We start from the raw sequence: 16,779 nt of genomic DNA, 5'->3' as shown, positions 1-16,779 counted from the left end.
TTATCTTATTTTCAATTTCCTCAGCACCACCAGCAGTGGAGGTGGGAAGAATTACTGTAACACATTCTCATCAGATGTTACTGGAGAGCAGTAGTGGTAGTATAGCAATCCTGACCCCTCTGTCTTGTTTGTGTTTAGTATGTCTACAGATACTCTTTAATTCCTTATGTATGGGTAATCACACTCATAAAGCTGAATACCTCAAATCGCTTTGAGGAAATGTACTTTGGTGACATCTGAGAGATTTTTTAACTTTGAAATCTTTGTGGGTTGACAAGAGTCTCAGTGGCAGATTCCAGTTTCCTAATGGGAGACATAAAAACTGTAACAACTATAGCCACATAATGAAGGCTGGGATAAAGACGGCTGACAGTCCATTGGAGGAGTTCATACAGGATAAGGCAGATGGAATACTTTCCAAAGCCCCATTCATTTTCCAAACTGCATACCTTGCGGGACTTTACTTAATGAAGGTTTAATTAAAATCTCATAAACGCACCTCTCATCTAGATGAGCTCTGAATATCTCTGAGATAATGGAGAGAGCCTTCACCAAGGTCTCACTGTCTGTTATTACTATGTTAGATATAGAACACTGCACTATTTAAGATAACAGCTATTTATGACCTTCAGGAAATGTCTACACTCAGGTGTGATGAAGGTACCATAACTGTGGGTACCTTGCAAAAGATCGAAAGAACATAAATTTTCTTTGCACTACATTTCTCTGTGCTGCTGTGTCAATTTGAATCTCCACCACAGGGGATCAATTAAGGAACATCTATCTATGTATTTAACAGTGGCACAACCCAAAATACATCCACCAGCAGCAGATCTACTGTAGAGATTTTCAGTTCAACTGTATTATGATCAAGGATTTTAAGTAAATGCTCCGTACTTGTATAGCGCCTTTCTAGTCTTTGCGACAACTCAAAGCGCTTTTACACTACATCTGCATTCACCAGTCACACACATTCATACACTGAGACTAAGTACTCAAACAGAAACTAACATTCACACACATTCATACACTGGTGGATGGTTCAGTATGGTTCAGTATATTGCCCAAGGACACTTCGACATGCAGCCTAGAGGAGCCGGGAACGGCTAATCTTTCGATTAACAGGCAACACACTCTACATCCTGAGCCACAGCTCAGTGGTAACTGTTGCTCCTGAGCAATAGATCTCGGCTGTACTTGGGCTATGGTTAGAAGTCTATTAAACTTTTACTGACAGCCCAAATTTAGCTGTGTTTTAGCCTAGTATGAGAATGGATGGCAGTTAGCTGTATATTAGACAGACGAAGTTAAATCTCAGTAAAAAGTGATTGCAATAGCCATTATTTTGGTGTCTATTAGATTTACCTAATGTATATGTCAGTAGCAATCTAATTGATGGCTAGGCTGTACTTATGGGCTATGGTTAGACATGTGCTAAACTTCAACAGACTGCTCATCTTTAGCCTGTTTTAGCCTCTAGACTACGTATAGATGACTATTAGACGTCTTTTAAACACGAAATTACTTCCTGGGGTATGACACCCAATTTCTGTTGGTTCAGTTTCTACTGTTCCTGTATCAAAATGTTAAAATACAACTTCACATTCTTCCTATGTTGTTAATTAAAGGAGATTATTATTATTATTAAACTGCTTTTCCAGTCCTATATTGTAGTTCTGTGACTCCTTTAGCAGCTTAGCATGATTCAAAGTTCAGAAAAATAATTTTCTATCTTATACTGGCTTCATGTAAGCCTTCATTTCAGCCTCAGTCTGAAACAAGCTGTAGATGTTCTTGTCTCTTTAAGTCCCCCCCCCAAAGCCCACTGTCTTCTGATTGGCCAAGACCTGAAGCATTATACCAGACTGTTGTTGTCGCTGAGCGGTACAGACAGAGTGAGCATTGCCATGCGGAGCAAATGAACATATATGGAACACCAGCTCCGTCTGGCTCTGTATGTCGTAGAATGGAGCAGTTGGTAGAAAAAGCTGTTGAAAACAGAGCGTTCAGAACAGGAGGAAACCTGAGGGTTTTGCTCACAGGGATGTCTTTTCAAGTAATTTTACCTCATTATTTGAAGCTTTGGCCATGTTTAACATGAACATCCAACACTGTAACATTTTAGATAAGTCATAAAATGTGGAATAATAGGTCTCCTTTAAACCTCACATATGAAATAGTTTACATTAGATTTTGCAAAGTCATTTCCTTTGCTCTTTGTCTTGTGATTTCACAGTGCTAGGTACGGTAACTCCAGTCTCTTGGAATATGGGAGTACTAGGTCAGTTTGACGCTGTCACTTAACTCTTTTAGTGCCATCCTTGAATCCTGGCGGGGCCTACTGTGTGACCCAAAGGCCATGTGAACATCATTCTTTCATCAATAAAAGATAGAAAATGTTCATTAGCATCCATGTTGACTCACGCTACAGGAAGACTTGACATGTTTCCCAGTATTTCCCATGAGACGCAACAATTTAATACCGCAGGGAGAAATGCTCTGACATACGATATGACGTCATCATGCCTTGCTAAACTGCTGGACACATTTAATGACTATATTCCTGAGAACAATAAGGGGATACACAATCCCTTTGGAGTTGATGTGGAAGGCATGACGTTGCCAAGCAACAAGGAAGTTCAGCTGGTTGAGGTTTTATGTGACAGCATGCTGAAAAGGAAATTCCCTGAAGTGAGCTTCTCAGTTTTGGTGTATTGTGATGACTGAGTATCCATCAAAACAAACTAATTTAAAAGGTAGTCAGACCAACAAACTTTATTTGTACGTTGCCTTGATAAGTAAAGTTATTTAATGGCTAGTGGGTGTCGAAACTGCAAATTGGGCGGTGCTTCACTGGGGATTGTCCATTTTCAACATGGAGGCTGAGTCGGACACTTCCTCATATTAGAGCGAAACAGTACACTCAGATATGTTTCTGAAAACATCTGAAGAGAGAAATGGACAATCCAGTAACATATTTTTGATTAATATTTGATCAGCACTGTTTAGTTTTACCGTTTGTTGTGAGTTTTGTGATGCAAATTCAGATAAGGAGAATGGTGAGTCAACTCGCCGCAGCGTAGAAAATGAATAGAATTCGTCTCCTTGACATCCGTCAACGGATCCGGTGTGTCTCCAGCTAAGTATGCAAGGTTTGAATTGGCCTCCTAAACTTTATTTTTTCGTTCTTCTTCTACTACCTCTGTCAGTTTTCATTTGTAAAAACGAGTGCAACACCATGAAAGCCTTTGACGAGAGAGTGTCTGAAAGTATGCGCTGTTATCCCGATTTGTATGATTCACGGGGCCGACACAACAGAGACAAAAGAACAGAGTTATTGAAGAGAGATCAGGGAGGCGGCGAGATGCAGCCTGGAGGAGGCTGTGATGGCAGGTTTTTCACCCAGCATTCCGATGTGGCCATTTAGAACAGGCAGAAACACTTAGACGTGGTTGGATGACACGTTGTACAAAGCAGCTTGTTTGAAGCAAACAGAACCCTTTCCTGTAGCTTAATTTAACAGCAAAAACTCAGGAAGCAATCACAGAACGGTTATGTTACTGTTTATATTATGTGATGTGAAATGGCAAATTTTGCCAAAGGGTGGCAAATTTGCATGTCTGAGGAATGAGGATGTGTGTGAGTGTGTTTTACCTGGTCTGCCAAGGAGGTGGACAGCATGCTCATTAGTTCCCTCTCCGCAGTCAACCTCCACATCTGCTCCCATCTCAGCTTCCGTAGACGATCCAGGAGAAGCAAAATCACCCCTGGAAAGCACACACACATACACACGTACAGACAGAGATATGGTAGCTTAAGAAAGAGAGAGATTGCTATCTAGCTCCCTGGAAAAGGTGATAAAGTCCCATCATGAGGCTCTGAATCACAGCCTTGTGTTTTCTGAGATAAAGCTGTAGACTTTAAGCTTAAAGACAGACCGAGGCTGGACGCAGAAAACGTGTTAAAATCCTCTTGGAAACAAACCATTCTTAGAAGCTCATGTGCTTCTTTTCTTTGCTAACTTTCTGCCCCAAAAAACAGGAAATCTAAAACAAAAACTTCTTTTCGGTTCCCTGGCTAATAAAAGAAATCTTCCTGGCTTTACAAACAAAATCAAGCAGCCAATTTTCAGAGGGAGAGAGATGGTGGATATGTTTTTGTTCCGGATGAGAACAAACAAACTTCTTTCACACCCTGCTGTGCTCTATCTGTTGCCACAGCCACAAAGCTTGGAGGCTTTCTGTCAAATTGCTGTTCTGTGTAAATGTGACACATGCCTTTCTATTTCTGAGACGTGCCGTTCAGTCACACTGACAGGAAGTTTAAGAGCAGAACACTGAATCCTTACAGCACAGACGTGTTCAGGTGAGTTTGACACGGCTCCCACTGAAATGCGCCTGCTATGAAATTCACTGCAGCGGGTGGTGCTGTTTGTTTTGGGTTGTAGTCAACAGAACGATTATCCCACAGCTCCAAACAACACAGAGAGAGCTATAAGTCTCCCGAAGGGAAAGCCCTGCTGAATTTATAGGCAGAGGATAATAATAACAAGGTGTAATGGAATCCAATCAATTCCACTATCAGCTGCTCGGAGGCTCTGTGAAATTACACCCAACACCTTTTTTGAAAATGTTTTTCCCCTGCAACGTTCAACAAGGCAGGTGGATGGCTTGTATATTTCATCAATGTCTGTGCAAACGCATTAATTTCTTCCAAGGAAAGGACACTGCCTTACTGCGGCACACTCTTAACTTTCACAGGACTCTGAAATGTGGAGAATGAAAATAATAAAACTTGGAAGCAATCGAATGTTTTCCTATTACCGTAAATTAAAATAACCTCAGATGGCTGAAATAACAATGCCAAATTATATTCCCAGAGAGAGCTCAATCAAATTAAATCAATACTACATACCAATAATACAGGGCAGTGTGTACTATACAAATTGTCACAGTAGGAGTGGGCAATATGTATACAATGTTTGTATACGTGTGATCTTATAGCGAGATAGCAATATTGTAATTTAGTACATTTTCTAGCAAATCTATTGAGAAACCTGTTTACTGCTACAGTAACCCGACAGGCGTGTTTGTTTTAGTCATCTGAAATTCTACTGCCATAAAACAGTCCTGCTCATTGATTTGCAACATTGCCCACAACAGCCTGATACCTCAGCTCCTTCAGTACAAACAATCTGGTAAAATCTCTGACTTGACAAATAGATACTGTCTCATGGTGTTTATGTGTTCATGTTGGCAAACCTTCTATACTGTTTTTACATTTTTGTACACAAGGATAAAGTACTTTAAGATTTTGCGCTAGCAGGAAACGAAGCACAATTTAAGCAGACACAATCAAACTGGGATTTTTGGAATACCGCTGCTAAGTGGATGCTGTGTAGGGTTAATACATCGATTGTCCACTGACTGTGTCAGCGTCGTGTTTCAAAGGAAGTGTTTCAGAATCAGAATGCCTCTCAGCAGTCTGTTGTTCAGCAGACACATTTCCAATGTGTTTTTGAGTTTGCTGGCATTTTTTGTATTTTACAAGGTTATTGAAAACATGTTTACAGCTTATTCATGCTTGATGTGGTAACACAGGCTGTACTGGTTTTAATGACACATATACAGCACGTTGTCTGATCTGTACTTTGTAATTGCATTTCCTGAATAGTGAATATTAGTAGAAGGAAAACAGCATTTCATCTCTAGCTTCACAAGAGAAGTGACAGCAACAAACAAGAAAACTAGTTTTGCTGTATGTTGCATGCTTGTGACTTTCACAAGTGAATTTCACACTTAAAGGACACAAGTTGCTCTGGCAAAAATAGGTCTGGTGAGTAATATATAAAATTAAATTTAAAATCATGGTTAAAAGACAATCAGGTGTGTGACCATAGTCTGTGAACTATTCAGAAACACCTGAAGAGTGCTTTGTTTCATGTTTCATGTTTTTTAAATTGTTGTCCTTGTGAAAGATATCTTGTTATATGTGTGAGTACTGTTGTTCCTGTTTTACTGTATTTTATGTAGTAGTGATAACACCTGCCCAGGGACTACAACAGGAACATTTGCCAAGCTGGCTAAACTGCTACATTTACAGAAATGTTTATCAATGTGCACTGTCTCTGTAAACTTAAACTCTATAAATAAATAAATAAAATATGGTGGACATTGGCACAACAACATCAACGGCAGTAAAATGACTCCAGCAGCCACTACAGAGCCCAACGCAATGTCATTATTTTCACTATAAACACATACAAACTCAAGTCCTGCTTAAAATGAGAGTATGTAGTATGCACACAATTTTACACACAATACATATGTTTTAAGTGTATCCCATGCACCATGCTAACATAACGTGCTGTACTCACCAGTGTTGAAGCCTCTTCCCAGAGCTGGCCAGGGTCTATGGTTCTTCCACAGGTTCCCCAGGTACCAGTCACTCTGGTTCTCCACCAGACCCAGAACCTGCTGACCTGAGCACAGCAAACATGACACCATTACTGCTTTTTCACCTTCTCTACGTCCATTCATTTTCTCTGAAGCTTTAACTTACCCACTTCCTTGTATTTGTTGTGTTATAGTCATATATTGTGTTCTGGGAGTTTGGCTGAAGTAATGTGGTGGTTTTCAGAAAACGTTTCAATTTTCTTTTAATGTTGCATATTTTTATAATGTGATGTTCAAGGCATCCCATGAGTTATTTTATGATGAAACATTTTAATTTACTTCTTTTGGTGTGTACACTACGACAACCTGGGAGTTCTGCTCCAACATCAGACAGTGATTTAATTTTTTTCTCAATACTTTCACATTCAACACCCAGAAAAAGGCTGTATACTTTTGTTTAAATAAGAAAACTGGTATGATCAATCCAAGTTAGTTTAAGAGTTATGTCAGCCTTGAGAGAAAGGGCTGTATAGAATAGAACAAAAATGTGACCAGATAAAGTAGGCCTAACAAACCACACAATGTTACTGTAAGACAAAAAACAACTTATTTACAACACATTCCTAAATAAAAGTCAATATTAATATTAATTTATATAAATAAGTCCTGAAGTCTCAAATAACTGGGGGAGTGGGCAGCACATGGTTATTTTTTCATTTATTGTCATGCACAGTTAAAAAAAGTTTCCCCGTACAATAAAATTCCACTTTTGCCTTCCACTGTGAATGACATTTAAAGGAAACACAAGGTATAAGAAAGTAGTGATAAAAGAAAATATATATATAAAAGATACTTTAAAGGAATAAAGGCCGGTCCAAAAACACCGAAAAGTGTTGAGTTTGCAGTAACAGCAAATTAAAACAGGAGTAGACCATAAAACAGGGAGGCTTTATTAATAAAATATGACCAAACCAAAACTTAATCATTGGTTTTATCTCAGGATAAAGAGATAAGTGAGTCATGATCTCTAGCTAACTGCCTGTTCTTGACTTGCGCATGGTTTGGATTGTGTGCAGACAGAAATAGAGGTTGAAGGGGATCAGAGGCAGACACTACAGGGTCAACTGGCTCAACACAGAGCCAGCAGAAACATAATCCCTTCATAAAGTGGGCTTTTATGTCTGAGTCAACTACAAACCAGGAGAGGGCTTCAACTGCAATGGCACACCATTTGTGAGAAGCTCCAAACTGAATTTGAAACTTAGCTCATAAGAATTTAAAGTGTTTGAGACACTAGACAAAAGGTATTTAGAGGACAAGAAAGGAGGTGGAAAGAAATAAAGAGGAGAGTTTCAGAAGACCAAGGGACGAGAGGAGAAGGGATGTACATGGGCATTAGGGAGGAGATATTATGGAAGACAAGCTAGGTAGAGATCACGGTTGGATGGGCATTAAGGAGGAGATAGGATACTGGAGAGCGGGCATGGGTTTAGCACTGGTAGCTTTAATGAAGGCTGTAAGGAAGATTAATGAGAGTTTATTGGAGCAGGCAGCAGAGAGCGGGCAGCCTCTTTAGAAAGGCTGCAAAACAAAGACCACAGATTTGGCATCAAGGTGATGACTGTGCGGAACAATTAAAGCTAAAAAAAAAAACACTGCTCCTTTTGGAGAGACTACACAGTGATTCTACTTTGGTCTGGGTTAATCAAAAATGTGCCTGTTTAATCTCATTGTCAGCAGTGGTGGGAAGAAAATTCTACTGCAGATCCCTTCTGTTTATATTCTACTCCATACTTTTACTGTGATTAAACATTTTTATTGCAATTAAGCAATAAACCTGTGTGATTAATTACAATTAATGACATTTTAATCATTTTGGATGAACACTATTTGTGGACACCAAGACTGTATTTAACACCAGCAAAGTGTACTCAGAATTTTTAATTCCTCAAATCCAGGTAGAATAATAAAAGACAGTTAACTTCAATGTGGGTTGTATTTTTTTTAATTTTGGCTTTTGTCACAAACAGTTGTGATAACACAGAATTCACCATGTTCACTGCAGAGATCTTGGAAAACAGCAACATTGCAACATCAGATGAGTCAACAAACAGTCAGACAATCAGACAAACCAATAGTTCATTCAGATTATGTAACCACTTCATGTGGAAAATGAAAAGAAGAGCACCTGAAACATTCATAATAATAGTGTTCAACTACGGCAAGTACAGTAGGTCAAAGTTTAAAGAGGAAGCTGGATTGGAAACTGATGGATGTTTGCAATGGACACTTCTGATCATAATTTTATTAGATCACCGTTTTCTCATCCTAATAAGTTGACTGCTTGTTTTTCTTGATACATATGTCCTATTTTTTTCCCCAGATCTCAGAAATGAACTTGGTGAGTGAATATGCACACTGCATATGTGAAAACAGTTGTGCGCTTCAGAGGGAGCTGTGTAAATATCCTCAAGTGATGGCACCAGAGTCAGCGTCGATTGGGGCTGAAGACTGCAAGTTAGAAAATGACAGTAATCTGGGGGTGTGGAGTTAGAAAGAAGTGAGACCCCTGTAGCCCGCTCCTCAACTCTGCTTGAGGCTCCAGTTCTGCTGCATTGATTTCAACCATTTTTATTTTTTTTTTTAACTGTCAATCAGGGCAGCCCGGTAGCTCACTTGGTATAGCGTGCCCACCCTGTAAGAGTCATAAATGCAGTGGCCCGGGTTCGGTTCCATGTCATCCCGTCTGTCTTCAGCTGTCCCTGTCTAATAAAAGCAAAAAGCCCTGAAAAATAATCTTACAAAAATGAACTTGTTGAGTACAATGCTCATATTACAGACAGGACTGACGGTGTTAAAACCAGACTAAAAAAACAGGGGTGAGCACGCTTTTTCAGCAGCTATGTGTTTTATGTTTTAGTCCTTGTACAGCACCATGTAAACCTGGTTTTTAAAATACGCTATGTAAATAAATATGGGTTGGATTGGATGTTCAAGAGTTAATGCAATTATAAAAGAAAACCTGTGTTGCTTGCCAGGCCCACCTATCTTACAAAAATCTTGACTAAATCCAAACATCCACAATGAGAAAAACTGATGAGCAGCTGGCCGTGACGCCTCAGCCATCAGCTTTCTCAAAAACAGTCAAATACTGGGTTTCCAAGTCAGGGAGCCATGAAAGGCAAGAAAAAGGGAACTAAATCAATACAGCTTTACTCTATTTCAACAAAAAGAAGGAAAATAAGCAACAGTTCTAGTTTAGAATAACATCTTAAAAGAAATCCCATCAAAACAAGGTGATTCTTCACACTGTTCTTTATCTTCAAACAAAGCTATCAGTCACTGCATGAGCTTTTTTAATCTTCAAAACAGATTAATCCACATTACACTGTTTAGTTGCTATTGATCTTGTAAAGATGGAAGGCTGTCTGGCCTGTGAGGATTAAAGCCTGTACCTTCTATTTAGCACTTACAGTCTGGTTAGAATGCATTACAGAGTTGAACATAATAGTATGTATGCATGCACAACAAAGCAAAGTCCTCATCCAGCCAACCTCAGGCCATCCACAATCTATTTCCCAGCATGCAGGCAGCTGAGGGGGGAGTGAGCGGTTCTTAAATTAGCTGTGGAGAGGTACCAGGAGATCAGTGGGAGTTTTTACTGCTGAGTCAGTAGTGCTCATACATACTAAAGATGGATGCCAAGGTCAGCAGGCCCTACATACACTCTTCCCTCCACCATTTCATCCTCCTACTGCTCCTCACACGGAGCAGTGAATAATAACCTTATCAGGAGATACATTCAACAAATGAACTGAAAAATCTCAAGTGATTATGTAACAAACTCTTCATGTGGAGGTTGTTTTTTCAGTGTTGTGCAAGGTCCAAACTAGGGTTTGGCCATATGTGGAATTGGATTGTATTCTGTATTATTTGCAGTAAGCATTACTTTGATTATTGTATGTTATTTTACAGTGTGATATCCCGTATATACTATTGAGCCAAATAAAAGTTGATGGCCCTATTCATAACATTAGATCATTTGAACGAACAGTAATGGTGTTAACACCAGCTTCTACCGAAAGTGCTGCATTATGGGTTGTTTGTAGCTTTATTGTTGCTAAGCCAGCAAGTTTCTTCAAGTAAGTTTGTAGTGTGTCTTTAAATCAGCTTTAGTAAGCCCTAAAAGTGTTTGGTTAGCTCAGTTTAATCTACAGGCGTAGTATAATGTGTTCTGCTGCCTCAAAGGAAAGAAATTCCCAAGGAGTGATATCGAGTCAAAAATCTCCCCTCATGTCTTTACTGCAGAAACAGACCGGGGATTGAATCAAACCTGTGAAACAGCCAAGATTTACCACCGTCGCTGAATGTGATGATCCATCCATCCTCGCATTCATTTATGTTTTGTTTCAAGGGAAGTGTTTCATGTTTCATTGGATGAGAAAAAAAGGATACAGAATACCAATACGGTATATCGATATAAGATACATATTTTATTAATATCAGCCCTAAGCCTACTCGTCAGTGTTGTGTGAATGTTCATCCCAGCCATCAGAAAACAACATTGATATTGGACAAATCCTGAAAACCCCGACTATATTCAGTGAAACTGTTGTTCAACCTCCAGTGCTGATGGCTTTTGCCTAATGATAGAAGAAATTCTCCATCTAACATCATTCTGAAAGGTTAATGCAGTTTTCTGCCAGTAAACCATGACCGCTGTAGCGGTTTCACTATGTAAAACACATAACGAAATGTTTAAAATCTCACAAAGGATACATGCTTCTATAAACACTACCCCTCCATTTTTTCAGCACAACAAAAACAGATGAACTTTTTCACAACAGGGGGAAAACAAAGAAATGCTACCACACATTCAGTTAGTCTTCTTTTTAGGTTACATTCAAGCCACAAAAACAGTATTATAAACCAGTCCCATTCCACCTTATATACAGTAGTTCAGTTTACAATGAAAACAAAACTCCAGTGCGGGATCTCCGGTGATCAGTACTGCAAAAAAGGCCCACTTTGGGATTTCCAAGGACTCAAAACAAGGAAGTATTCCCCAAAAGACCACTGTTCATTCACTAAATAAAACTCGGAAAGGGGAGGGAAAAAAAAGAAATAGTAATAACGGCCAAACGAAAGGTACGGCTCGCGCAGACTCATGGTTCCTGATTAAGGACTAGCTGTCTCAGCTCCAGAGACGTTTATGGGTCGGATAATCCAAGGCTTCCATTAGTATTGAGAAGACTGGCCGGCTCCTGCGTAATGTTACCGGGACGTCTAGCGTTGTACCGTTTACACGCGAGATGCACGTGGATTTTTTCACGACTTTTTCAAAAACATACCTTTTCACTTTTTTTCCAAGCCATTTTACTGGTTGACGGAGAGGGTGTGTGAAGAGGAGTGAAAACTATAAAATGTTTTATTAAAATATCATTTTTGGGTGATCGCCACACAGCAAGTCTAAAGGTCCTTGCACACTGAGTCCGAAATTTTGGTATTTGTTTTTTCTTATCAGTCATCCTAAACATTTGTCACACACAGAAACATTGCACAATGAATCTTATCCATTTTAATTAATCCGTTGTGAAAATTACGCAAAACAATGCAACATGGAGTCTTCAAGCAATGAGGATGATTTTGTTGCAGTCTCTCTTCTTAAAAAGAGAAAAATAAGTAGGAAATTTTGGGTCCATCCAATTCTGAGATTGCATAGAGAGCAAGGAGAGTGCCACCTCCTTATCAAGGAGCTGCGGGATTATCCTCAGTGGGTCAGTTTGATGCTTTGCTAGCGATACTGGAGCCACATATTAAAAAGAAGAACACCAATTTCTGCAAACCAGTTGATCCGGAACAGAGGCTGGCAGTATGTCTTAGGTAACACACACACACATACCAAACTGTGCCATCGGAAAAGTTCGCCGCAGGCACTGAAAGCAGCATATGGCTTACAGCACACAGTTTGTGTGATATAATAATATTTGTATAATTTCAGATATCTGAGCACTGGGGACTCTTTCACCACCATCGCCAGCAGTTTTAGGTTGGGCATCAGCACTGTAGGGATGATTGTGAGGGAGACCTGTGACCAAATCAGGCTGCAGCTCAAGGACACCTATACAGAGGACATCTGGAAACACACGGCGAGGAGGTTCAATGAAAGGTGGAACTTCCCTAATTGCATTGGTGCTCTCGATGGCCCCGCAAACACAGGTTCCCTCTTGTTTAATTATAAAGGGACCTTTTCCATTGTCCTTGCATTAGTGGATGCCGATTACTTTCCTGGCCATCAATGTGGGCAGCTATGGTGGGAACAGCAACTAAGGCATTTTCGCAGATTCTGAACTGGGATAGGCACTTCACCGTGGGACCCTGAATGTTCCACCCCCATTGGAGCTAACGTCTGCGCCTGAAGGTCAACCATGTTATCTTGGCAGACGAGGCCTTTGCCATGAAACCATATCTACCTCCAGCCCTACGTTGGAAAGCGCATTGAAGAGGACAAGCGCATATTCAACCTTCGCCTGTCAAGAGCACGTTGCATCTCAGAAAATGCATTCGGCATTCTGACCAAAGATTCAAGAGGCCAATGGCGGTGAACCAAGGGGTAACATTTCACATTAGAGACACATTGACGGTGGCGCCGTGGACTCACATTGTAGACAAAGTCAGTTACACTGTAATAACAACAATAAGTTAAACAAGAATTTTCTATTAATAACCTCTTAAGCCTTCTGGAATAATACATTGGTAATAATAATTACATTGAAACTAATGATCTTAAATGGTTGTGAGAAGATTATGTATAACTATTAACATAACAACAGCTAGAAAAACCAAAGGCAACATCATGGATCAATTCCTGCATTTTTATTTTTAAAAAGGACAATTTCTCTGGGGTGAGTCTCCTCAAGGAGGGAGCCAAGCTGGAGAGAAAGGATGACACCTCATCTGTTTGCAGGTCCTGCCAGGCCTGACGCTGCTCTCGCTCTGTCTCTCTCTCCCATTTCATCCCTTGCTTCTCTCCACTGACAGTACCTCGCTAGGGTGTCTTCACTCTCTGCCTGCGTCTTTCTACGCTTGGCACCGCGGCTACCTGAAGGAGTTGCGCTGCCCACGCTCTCTGACTCCACCACTACACTGTCACTCTCCTTCTCTGCCTGCGTCCTCTCATTTTCCCCTTTTCCATTCTCCTCTTCATCACCATCATCCACCTGGATATTACCATCTGACCTGTTGAAAGTAGGCTATCTGAGATTGAATGAAATGATTGTTCTGTCCGCTTCATCTTTCTGTGGTGCATTTCTGGACAGGCTAACATTACCTGTCCTGTCCCTCTTTCCTGTAGCGGACGTATATGTCCCGCAGGTTATGCCACTTTTTCTTCACTGCTTCAACTAACATCATGCAAAACAAAGCAAACCATTATTACATACAAGCAGTCATTTAGGCGACCCCGTTTCGCGCATTTTATTAAAAGTCAAAGCATGCTAGCAACTGAATGAAACCCTGTTTGGGACTAGCACTATTCACTACGAATGGATGAATGACGTCAGCAACAAGCTAGTGTTTAGCTAACTTGAGAACAATACTACATGATCTTTCGTAGGCGACACCCTTTATTTTGAAGCCAGTACCTACCATCCTCTTTTCCAAGCTGTTCCGCAATCATCTGCTACAATCTGTCTTTGTATTCCGTGTCTTTATATTCCACACTTCCTTTATTTTAAAGCGCTTTGTGCTGCGAGACGAAGTGGATCAGCTTGTCAGACCCAGACCCCATTCTGGATTTTAACTTTTACTTATACGGTGGCTCTGATGTTTCAAAACACCTCTCAAAATGCTTGCTACGGATGCGGAAAAACGCAGAAAATCGAACCCAAATTTTTTGGACGAAAGTTTCGGAGGCGGTGTGTAAACGCGACTGACACAACGTGAGGTCGTATTTCTTTTCTAACGTCCGAATATTTTGGACAAAAAATTTCGGACTCAGTGTGCAAGGACCTTAACACCAGGACCCTAAAACTGAAGCAACTAAATGGAATTCAGATGTTATTCATTGGATTTTTTTTTTTTTACACCTGTGCTCTTCATAGAGTCATGCCAAAATCTCTGCTGTGAAAAAAGGCGTATTAAGTTTTGTAAACGAACAAACACACAAATTTTTTCTTCTTGCGTTTTTTGACATCTACAGATGCCACACAAAACCAAAAAGCTTAGAAAAACAGGTAAAATAAGAGGTCAGTTAGTGAGAGATAGCACGACGAGTCATGCTCACCATCTCTGTCCTGGTGTCCTTGAACGCCAAGTGATCAGCTAAAAAGCATTTCTGTCACTTGAGGTTTGAACTGCTGAACAAGAGAGAAATTATGTCTCATGCACTTAGAAAACTGCAATACACTTAAGTGTTCCTATTTCAAGGACAGGTGGTTAGTAGGTTACACTGCCAAAGCATCTTCTGCCATCAGTTCTGATGATTGCAGTAGGCAGGGGATTGCGGGAAGGCCTGATGTCATAATGTAGTGCAGGGTGTTGAAATGGCGACCCACTCCTGTCTTTAGGATGATGCCATTTTGCATATTAACTGCACAAAAGCGGGGTAGGTTTGAACAGGGTTTATATCTAATCATCTTTCTTTTTAATAATTCGGCCTAAGAACACCCAGAAACATCACGCTTTATAAAAACAAATCACGCACTGGAAATTCTCAGCGGATTTGGACAATTTAGGGAGTAAACTTGGATAAAATCTAAAGGGTGTGTGACTACATTTTAATATTCACAACATCAAATCATTAAGATTCATGGGGAAGCAACTGAGGAGCCAATTTTCATGATTCTTAAGGTCCTGCTGATACCCTGAAGACAATCTACTGAGCTAACTCTCAACTGCCTTCCATCATAAATCACGTGCGCAATCACACAATTTCCCAAGTCCTTTGTTGGTCAAGGGTTTTTTACATTTAAAAAGCCACTGGTGACCAGAAGCCTAAGAAAAAGTGTTTTGGAAAAGCTGACACATTTCAGCCCAGTTGGCTCATGGTCATGGGTGGAGTGGGGCAAAAAAAATGGCCGGTAAATTTATCCCTGCTCTCTGGACAAAGCATTTATTCCACCATTTGTCCATGCAGAATTTTATGCAAGTAAAACTGGAAACACCTATCTAGCTCTCCTCAGGTAAAGTAATCAACTCAGCTGAGCCCTTGAGTACAATAAATACATTTAAATGGAAGAAGCAGTCTAAGGCAAAAAAAAATTTGAAAAACATGCAGATTTGAAAAAGAAAGGCACTGACTTCCTGGCCATGGCTATCCTTGTCAAAAGCAGGATTATCCTCAGCCTTGATGAGTAATTGGTATAAGAATTAGGATATTAGTGTTACTTAAACATAACACTATCCGTAAAATATTAAAATGGTAGTATTTAATATTAGTACATAATGTTAAGATCTTAATATACCTATTTTAGTATACTAGTTCTACTAGTACTAGTCTGGCTAGCAGACACTTAATACTAGCCGACTTTAAGATTAGGCAAGGTACCCAGCAGTCGTAGTAACAGAACAATTTCAACTAGACAGTAGCTACAGCAGGTTGAGAATTACAGAGCCAACATTTATCATTTAGTAGATTTTGTTTCATTAACCCCGAAACAGATCTGACTTGTGGTTAGTCTCTAAGATAATAACAAAAAAAAAAAAACTGTGAGCCATCATATTAATATATATTATATATCATTAACACCTCTGTAACTGTTAGCTACCTCATTTGCAATTGTAGAAGTAGCAGCAGCACCAAAACAAATTTTGAGGCACTTTGCTGCACCAAGCAGCTTTTTGTCTACATTTAAATACTATGTGGTGTATTGGCACCAAATTGTCCAGCGTGAAGTCTTCATGTTACGCGATACGAGAACCACATACAACAGAATTTATCAAATCAGCTCGGACTTGATGAACGTAGCGCAAGGACACACACGTGACAATGTCCGGTTTTCAAAATAAGGTGTCTATACAGGATGGAATTAAGATTGACTGAATTATATTCACAGAAAGTATAAAACATATTACATGTGTACATTAAAAGTAATGCATATAACTTTCCAATGGTCCAAGGCCCACCCACCATAGTCTCTTAAAACCCTGTGGGAAACACTGAGTCAGCTCAGTCAGTTGGTTTTCATTTTTATGTGCATGCTGTCTGTTTGAAGGTGTCTAACTGTACATAACACAAACTGCTAATGATGCTACAGTAAGTCAAGAAGTGACAAATTGTATAATCTTGACCCTACCCAACTGTTTTGGAAAAGGATGATTTTAACAAATTCAAGTTCTGTTGTGAAATTGCATATCAGGAAAATGTTAATCAGATCCAAACAAA

General features: G+C 39.9%; 1 protein-coding gene across 1 annotated transcript in view; it reads right to left on the bottom strand.

Annotated features, from left to right (window-relative positions):
- Positions 1–16,779, bottom strand: part of large1 (LARGE xylosyl- and glucuronyltransferase 1) — a 133,607-nt gene that overhangs the window by 27,979 nt on the left and 88,849 nt on the right. Inside the window, exons 7-8 of the mRNA XM_046071787.1 lie at positions 6,377–6,481; positions 3,655–3,767 (exon numbers count right to left, since the gene is read on the bottom strand). Of these exons, the coding sequence (XP_045927743.1) occupies positions 3,655–3,767; positions 6,377–6,481 (218 nt within the window). The remainder of the gene's footprint in view (positions 1–3,654; positions 3,768–6,376; positions 6,482–16,779) is intronic.

Source organism: Micropterus dolomieu, linkage group LG16, assembly GCF_021292245.1.
Source record: "Micropterus dolomieu isolate WLL.071019.BEF.003 ecotype Adirondacks linkage group LG16, ASM2129224v1, whole genome shotgun sequence".
Taxonomy (NCBI): Eukaryota; Metazoa; Chordata; class Actinopteri; order Centrarchiformes; family Centrarchidae; genus Micropterus; species Micropterus dolomieu.
Note: the sequence above shows the minus strand (reverse complement) of the source record. Positions and strands in the feature narration are given on the sequence as shown.